Genomic DNA, 7500 nt, shown 5'->3' with positions numbered 1-7500 from the left:
AACTGTTACTTTGGAATTCCCTTCCGGCTTCCTGTTTTCCCAACTGTACTGACATACAGAAGTTCAAGTGTAAACAATCATTTTGCTGCCCAACTCCCTACGTAGTATCCCTGCAGTTGTGCCCCAGATTGTTTCCCCCTACATCAAGGTGGCACTGTTTGGGATGAAAAAAAAATAAATATCCAGTGTTGCCCCGTCGTAAAATATACTAATTTTACTTTATGTAGATTTCACGTTTATTATCGAGACAATTGTTCTGTTGGTTATTATATTGTACCTAATATCTACTAGTGATTTCAAAAGTTTGTTTGAAAAATTAGAATCGAAACCAAAACAGCCGTGGAAGAAAAAAATTGAGCAATTTGATTACACGGTGAACGAAAAAATTAAATTTGAAAGTTTGTCGTATTGATCGGACGTTAAGTTCAATTTTGACGTTCGACTCGATTAATACGAAATCAATATTGTTGTCTTTTAAATTTGATTGCTCAAGCAAAAAAAAAAAAAAAAAGGGGGAGGACCTGAATTAATACAGAATCAATATTGCTGGCTCTTAAATTTAATTGTTTGGGAAAAACAAAAAAACAAAAAGAAAGGACCTGAACTCCCTTAATTGGACTTTTTTTGATAATGTATCCGAACTAATACAAAATCCATATTTAATTGTTCAAAGCAAAAAAAAAAAAAAAAAAAGGACCTGATTCCTCTTAATTGGACTCTTTTTTTTGATAATGTATCCGAATCAAACTACACGAGGAGCCAAATATTTTTTCTTTTTTGTGAGTTTATCTTATTAATTTTGACATTCAACTGGATTAATACAAAATCAATATTAGTTTTTTTTTTTTAAATTAATTGTTCAAGCCCAAAGAAAAAAAAAAAAAAAAGACCTGATCTCCCTTAATTGAACTTTTTTTTCTTTTTTTTTTTTTTTTTATAATGTATCCAAACTAATACAAATTCCATATTTAATTGTCAAAGAAAAAAAAAAGGACCTGATTCTTCTTAATTGGGCCCTTTTTTTTGATAATGTATCCGAATCAAACTACACAAAGAGCCAAATATTTTCTCTTTTTTGAGAGTTTATCTTATTAATTTTGACATTCAACTGGATTAATACAAAATCAATATTACTGTTTTTCTAAATTTAATTGTTCAATAATTGGTAAAAAAAAAAAAAAAGAACTGAACTTTCCTAATTACACCGTTTTATTTTATTTTTTTGATAATATATCCAAACCAATTAGACTACACAATGAGCCAAAACTTTTCGTGCAATCACTAAATTTCCTATTCCAGAAGCTTGTTTGCAAGAACTGACTGTTTTCCTCCTTAGTCTTTTCAAGGCATCTTCTGTTATTTGGAGTCATTTATTGTTCTTACTAGTCCAATTGGCTTCATGTCTTGTCTGGAGTTTCATTTAAAAAAAAAACAAAGAAAAAATTGAACACTATACGTAATCAATTTTTAATTGTTAGGTAAAAAAAAAAAAGGAGTGATTGCACGTTTTTTTTTTTTTTTTTTTTTTTTTTTTTTGATAATATATCCAAACCAGTTAGACTACACAAGGAGCCAAAACTTTTCGTGCAATCACTAAATTTCCTATTTCAGAAGCTTGTTTGCCAGAACTGACTGTTTTCCTCCTTAGTCTTTTCAAGGCATCTTCTGTTAGGTAAAAAAAAAAAAGGAGTGATTGCACGTTTTTTTTTTTTTTTTTTTTGATAATGTATCCAAACCAGTTAGATTACACGATGAGCCAAAAGTTTTCCTGCGATCACTGTCCGGAGACGTTTGCCCTACACGACCTGCTCAAGGCTCACGTCCGCTCAACTCATGCTGCGTCTGCCTTTCTGCAACAGCCGCGGACGTTTCGCTGTGCTGTGTGCAGCAAGGGTTTCACGCAGCGTACAAACCTGAGGACGCATGAACGTGTGCACACTGGCGATCGTCCGTATAAGTGCACAATGTGCACTAAGGCGTTTTACCAGCGCACCAACCTGCGCAACCACATCCGTACTCACACAAACGAGCGTCCATATGTTTGTACCGAGTGTGGGCGTGCCTTCACGCAACGGGGCAACCTCTACCTGCACGAGCGCATCCATTCTGGGATCCGCCCGTTTGAGTGCAGCGTCTGCCATCGTACGTTTACGCAGAAGGGCAACCTGAAGAGCCATCTTAAAACGCACATGAAGAAGAAAGAGATTGACGATGACATCACTGTCATCTCGGACCAACACCCGCCGGGCAGACAGCTAGCCGACAACCACACGTCGACAGGCGTCGCATTCCCTTGCGGTGAATGCGACAAGGTCTTTTACCGGCATTCGTTGCTGAGATCGCACCAGAGGCTCCATCAGCAGGAGCTCGACCGTGTTGCAAGCGATGATAATGTTCTTTTGGAAACCGTAGTTGCAGCCGTCGAGGTAACCAAGAGCAGAAAAGTTCATATTGACGAAAGCAAAATTTCCGATGACCAATCGCCAATATTGCAGATCCCGACATCCGTCATTGCCCACCAACCAAACAGTACCGTGTTTCCAGAACGTGTTTCATCATGAGAGACCATCTACATTTTTTTTTTTGTTTGTTTTTTTTTAAATAATTTAACAAAAATGATAGGTAATTGTAGGCATTACAAACAAACAATTTTGCAATTATTGCCGAGTTATCTCCCTTGTTTCTTGAAATAATCTCTCAAGATGGCCATGTGAGATAGTCGCTCCTCTTACTCATTAAATTTGATTTTTTTTTTTTTTTTAAATAATTTAACAAAAATAATAGGTAATTGTAGGCATTACAAACAAACAATTTTGCAATTATTGCCGAGTTATCTCCCTTGTTTCTTGAAACAATCTCTCAAGATGGCCATGTGAGATAGTCGCTCCTTTTACTCATTAAATTTGATTTTTTTTTTTTTTTTTAAATAATTTAACAAAAATAATAGGTAATTGTAGGCATTACAAACAAACAATTTTGCAATTATTGCCGAGTTATCTCCCTTGTTTCTTGAAACAATCTCTCAAGATGGCCATGTGAGATAGTCGCTCCTTTTACTCATTAAATTTGATTTTTTTTTTTTTTTTTTTTTTTTTTTAATATTTCGTTTTAAGCAAAAAAAAAAAAAAAATTATTTAAGTAATACATCCAAAAATTATGAAAATACCTCAAGTAGAAAATTATTTCTCCCAGAGAATTGGTTGGGGTGGGGGGGGGGGGAATGACATTTTCCCTAGATGTGAACACCTTGAAGATTGCGAATACAAGACATACTTATCTCCCTTGCAACACTTAAATGGCAGATTTTTTTTAAGACTACATCGATGAACTTTTTTTACTTTTTTTTTTTTTTACACAGTGATCACCACTTATCAAGGCCCGGAAGCCACTCAGGGATAAGGGTTATTGCAAGAACATTAAGTTAGTGTGGAGATTTGATGAAGTGTTTACTTAAGGGGGCGGTTCATTAGGAATTTGTTAACGTTGGACTTGAACACATCCAAGTTGTAGTCCGGTGGGAAGCAGGCAGACGGAATAGAGTTCCACAGGCGTGCAGTTCTAAGAAAGAAGCTTTGTTCATGGAATCCGCATTTTGATTTAGGCACAGATAAAGAGTGGGGGAAATTTTTCACAGTGGATTCGGCTAGATGGGTGTTTTTCGTGAAAGATTGGCGAGGGGGGACCAGAGATTGGAGTTCAGACGAGCACCTGCCATGGAAATAATGATAAAACAAGGATAGGCTCGCGACGTCTCTTCTGTGGGAGAGAGGTTGCAGGGTAGAGAAAAGGGCATCCCCAACTAAGCCACAAAGTCTATTTTGTACTCTGTCAAGGCAGGATAGGCTGTTTTCATGGCAACAGTATTCCATCCATTTTAAATAAGACACAAAAGCAGTTGTTCTACTAAATGAATTTTTGTAATTTTTGGATATATTCCTGTTTCCGACATGACATATTGTGTCTCGCTTAGCCATCCTTAAAATTCATCACTGGTAATATAGCTGATAATACGAACAAAATCAAGAAAGATAACTCCTGCAAAGGAGTTTAAAAAATAAAAAATAAAATAAAAAAATTGTCAATTTTTGTAGGTGTAAGTCCAAATGTCAACCTAAATAAAAAAAAACAAAAAAAAAACATAAAAAAATCTTTATAATGTACATATCCACCACTGAACGCAAATGTCATATTCCAAAAATCATATAAAATGTTCATTTTGGTACTTTAGTTTAATCAAGACAATAAAAAAATGCAAATATTAAAACAAAGTTATACTTAGCAATGGCGGAAACCCGAAAGGAAAAACTCCAATCCGTAGTGGAATGGGGACAAAAATGGATGGTCACATTCGATGCTGCTAAGACTAAACTCCTTTCCTTTAATAATTACAAGAAACCTTTTCTGCCACCGATAGCAATGGCCAATGACTCTTTATCTGAAAGTACATCTTTTAAACTCCTCGGCCTAACATTCACAGGAAACATGAGTTGGAACAATTACATTGAAAGCATTGCCAGGGCCGCTGTGAAAAAGGTGGGCTCTCTCTACCGTGCTAGAAAACTACTAACGCCCAAAAGTACCCTGTACCTCTATAAGGTCACCATTCGCCCATTTTGTCATCTGCTGCTTGTCTCTCACTCCTGGACAGGTCCTGGATATGACCTTAAACTATATCCGATGGTGAGGGCCCCAGCTTGCAGGCCTTAGGGAGTGTGGAGCCACCCTTTAATTGCCATTGCTCCCAGGTCCACTCTGACCTGGAGTGGTAGTACCTGTTAGGGTCCCAACTATGGGTTAAATAGAATACGACTTAAAAAACAAATATACTATATTTAAAAAATCATTCTTCAAAATCACCAGATTCGGCATTAAATAACCTGAAAAGGGTTGATATGCCGTAAAACAAAACAACCAACCAAATCACTCCTGGACAGGATTCACTACTACCAATGGCCAAGAGGCCACTCAAGGATAAGGGTTAAAGAGTGTACATTAGAAATTGGAAAATATAGTAATCATTAGTAATGAAAATTCGGCAAATTTGTTAACTCATATGGAACGACTCATCAAGAACTTATTTACATTAGACTTGAACACAACCATATTGTAGTCAGCCGGAAAGCAGGAAAACGGAAGACAATTCCACAGGCGTGCAGTTCTAAGAAAGAAGCTTTGTTCATGGAATCTACGTTTAGGTTTAGGCACAGATAAAGAGTGGGGGGAATTATTGATAGTGTTTTCAGCTAGACGAGTGTTTCTTGTGAAAGTTTGGCGAGGGGGGGGGGAGACCATAGACTGAAGCTCAGTCGAACACTTTCCATGAAAATAACAATACAGTTAGTTGGTGACATCATAAAATTAATTATTACAAATATTACGAATTACAAACTCCGGCAAAAAAAGAAATAAATAAATAAAAATAAATACAAAATGAAATAAATAAAAAATAAAATAAATAAAAAATAAAATAAAACGTTCACAAGGAACATGTTAAAGCCCCTGCGAAGAAGGTGGGCTCCCTCTACCATGCTAGAAAGCTACTTATGCCTGAAAGTAATCTGTACCTCTATAAGCCTACCATTCGCCTATGTATGGAGTACTGTTTTAACATTGTTTTGGAGATGAGTATATATGCCAATGACACCACGCTCTATAACGGATACTTCCTTTAAACTCCTTGGCCTAACGTTCACGGGAAACAGGAGTTGGAACAATTACATTGAGAACATTGGTATCACTGGTAGAATACATAACATAATTAAATCCTTCTTAGATAAGAGTACATCTTTCAAACTGCTTGGCCTAACGGAAACAGGAGTGGAACAATTACATTGAGAACATTACAAAGAAAGTGGGCTCTCTCTACCATGCTAGAAAGCTACTAACACCCGAAAGTATCCTGTACCTCTATAAGGCCACCGTTTGCCCATGTATGGAGTATTGTTGTCATATTTGGGCTGGTGCATCTGCTACTAGTCTCTCACTCCTGTCTTGTTTAAGGTGAAAATGGAATTTAAAAAAAAAAATGATATTGTACGTATGTTACGGAATTAAGTTTTTATATATAAAAAAAAAACTCACATAATTTTTTTTTTTTTTTTTTTTTTTTTGACAGAAGAAAATCAAATTTAAATGAGATCAATCATCTCGCCGCGATCTTGCTTATTTAAAAAAGAGAATAAAAAGGACAAATAAACACTTTAAAATAAGTGAAAAAAAAAAAAAACTAAAATATTTATCTAGGTATTTTTTCTGCCCATGTTTCAAAGCAATCTCGTCAAAGTTATCTCCCTTGGCGCCCCCCCCCTCTTCCGCAAAATAAGCAAGATGGCAGGACACGATCGATTTTTATTAAAATTTGATTTTCCTCTGTAAAAAAAAAAAAAACTGCTAATATAAATTTTTTTTTTTTTTTTTTTTTCAAATATTTTCATTTTTCAATATCTGGATTAAACTAAACAAGCACCCTCATTTTTGCCAAGAAAATCAAATTTTATGAGGAAGCAACACCTTGTGTTTTGATCGGCCATCTTTGATAAAGGGAGACAACTAAATTTGAACTACTGAGATTTTAAAATCAACCTTGTTGATGTCTATAGCATACTATGGATTGCTAAAAATCATTAAAAAAAACATTATTTTCTATATAAAAAAAAAATTTATAAAATAAAAAAAAAAAAAGGTTCTTGTCCGCACTTCTGGCAACTGTTGCATTCTGTCCTCAAGCTGTCTTGACCCATTGGATCAGGCCGGTTGGGACGAGAGGGTGAGGCTGCTGACTCTGTGCAAACCAAGTGATAAGGGAGATTCTGGTATGGTTGATGAGGGATGGAACCGCAATTTTTTAGCTCCAGATCTGCATGTCATAATTATGCCCAGGAGGCCAGGCACAGGGGTAAATTAGGTTCAGTAGTTCAGGTTTGGTAGGGTTAACTATGAATCACTAAAAATTAAAAAAAAAAAGAAAATTACTATACAAGAAAATACTTGATCAATATACATGATTTCTGGAATATGACCTCTTTGTTCTATATTACCAGACCATGCATCATCCTGAAAGACAATCTACATTTACATTTTTTTTTATAAAAAAAAAAAAAAAAAAAAAAAAAAAAAAATACTATACAAGAAAATACTTGATCAATATACATGATTTTTGGAATATGAATAATAAAATAATAATAAAAAAAAGAAAGAAAAACGGGTTCTTGTCTAGAATTCAACCTAATGAAAAAAAATAATAAATAAATAAATACAGAAAATTTTTTATTATGAAACAAAACTGTCATATTCCAAAAATCACATTTACATTTTTTTTTTATAAAAAAAAAGGAAAGAAAACCGGGTTCTTGTTTAGAATTCAACCTAATGAAAAAAAAAAATAAATAAATAAATACAGAAAATTTTTCATCATGAAACAAAACTGTCATATTCCAAAAATCACATTTACATTTTTTTTTATAAAAAAAAAGGAAAGAAAACCGGGTTCTTGCTTAGAAT

The 7500-nt window shown here is 34.6% G+C and overlaps 1 protein-coding gene across 1 annotated transcript in view; it reads left to right on the top strand.

The window, feature by feature from the left end:
• The window catches only part of LOC145271054 (uncharacterized), a 55230-nt gene extending 48572 nt beyond the window's left edge, over positions 1-6658 (top strand). Inside the window, exon 2 of the mRNA XM_080126601.1 lies at positions 1-6658. This exon is cut by the window's left edge and continues 580 nt beyond it. Within this exon, the coding sequence (XP_079982727.1) occupies positions 1725-2561 (837 nt within the window). The 5' untranslated portion in view covers positions 1-1724 and the 3' untranslated portion in view covers positions 2562-6658.
• Positions 6659-7500: the final 842 nt, after the last annotated feature.

This window comes from Euprymna scolopes, chromosome 46 (assembly GCF_053919585.1).
Source record: "Euprymna scolopes isolate OS-2025 chromosome 46, ASM5391958v1, whole genome shotgun sequence".
NCBI lineage: Eukaryota > Metazoa > Mollusca > Cephalopoda > Sepiida > Sepiolidae > Euprymna > Euprymna scolopes.
Note: the sequence above shows the minus strand (reverse complement) of the source record. Positions and strands in the feature narration are given on the sequence as shown.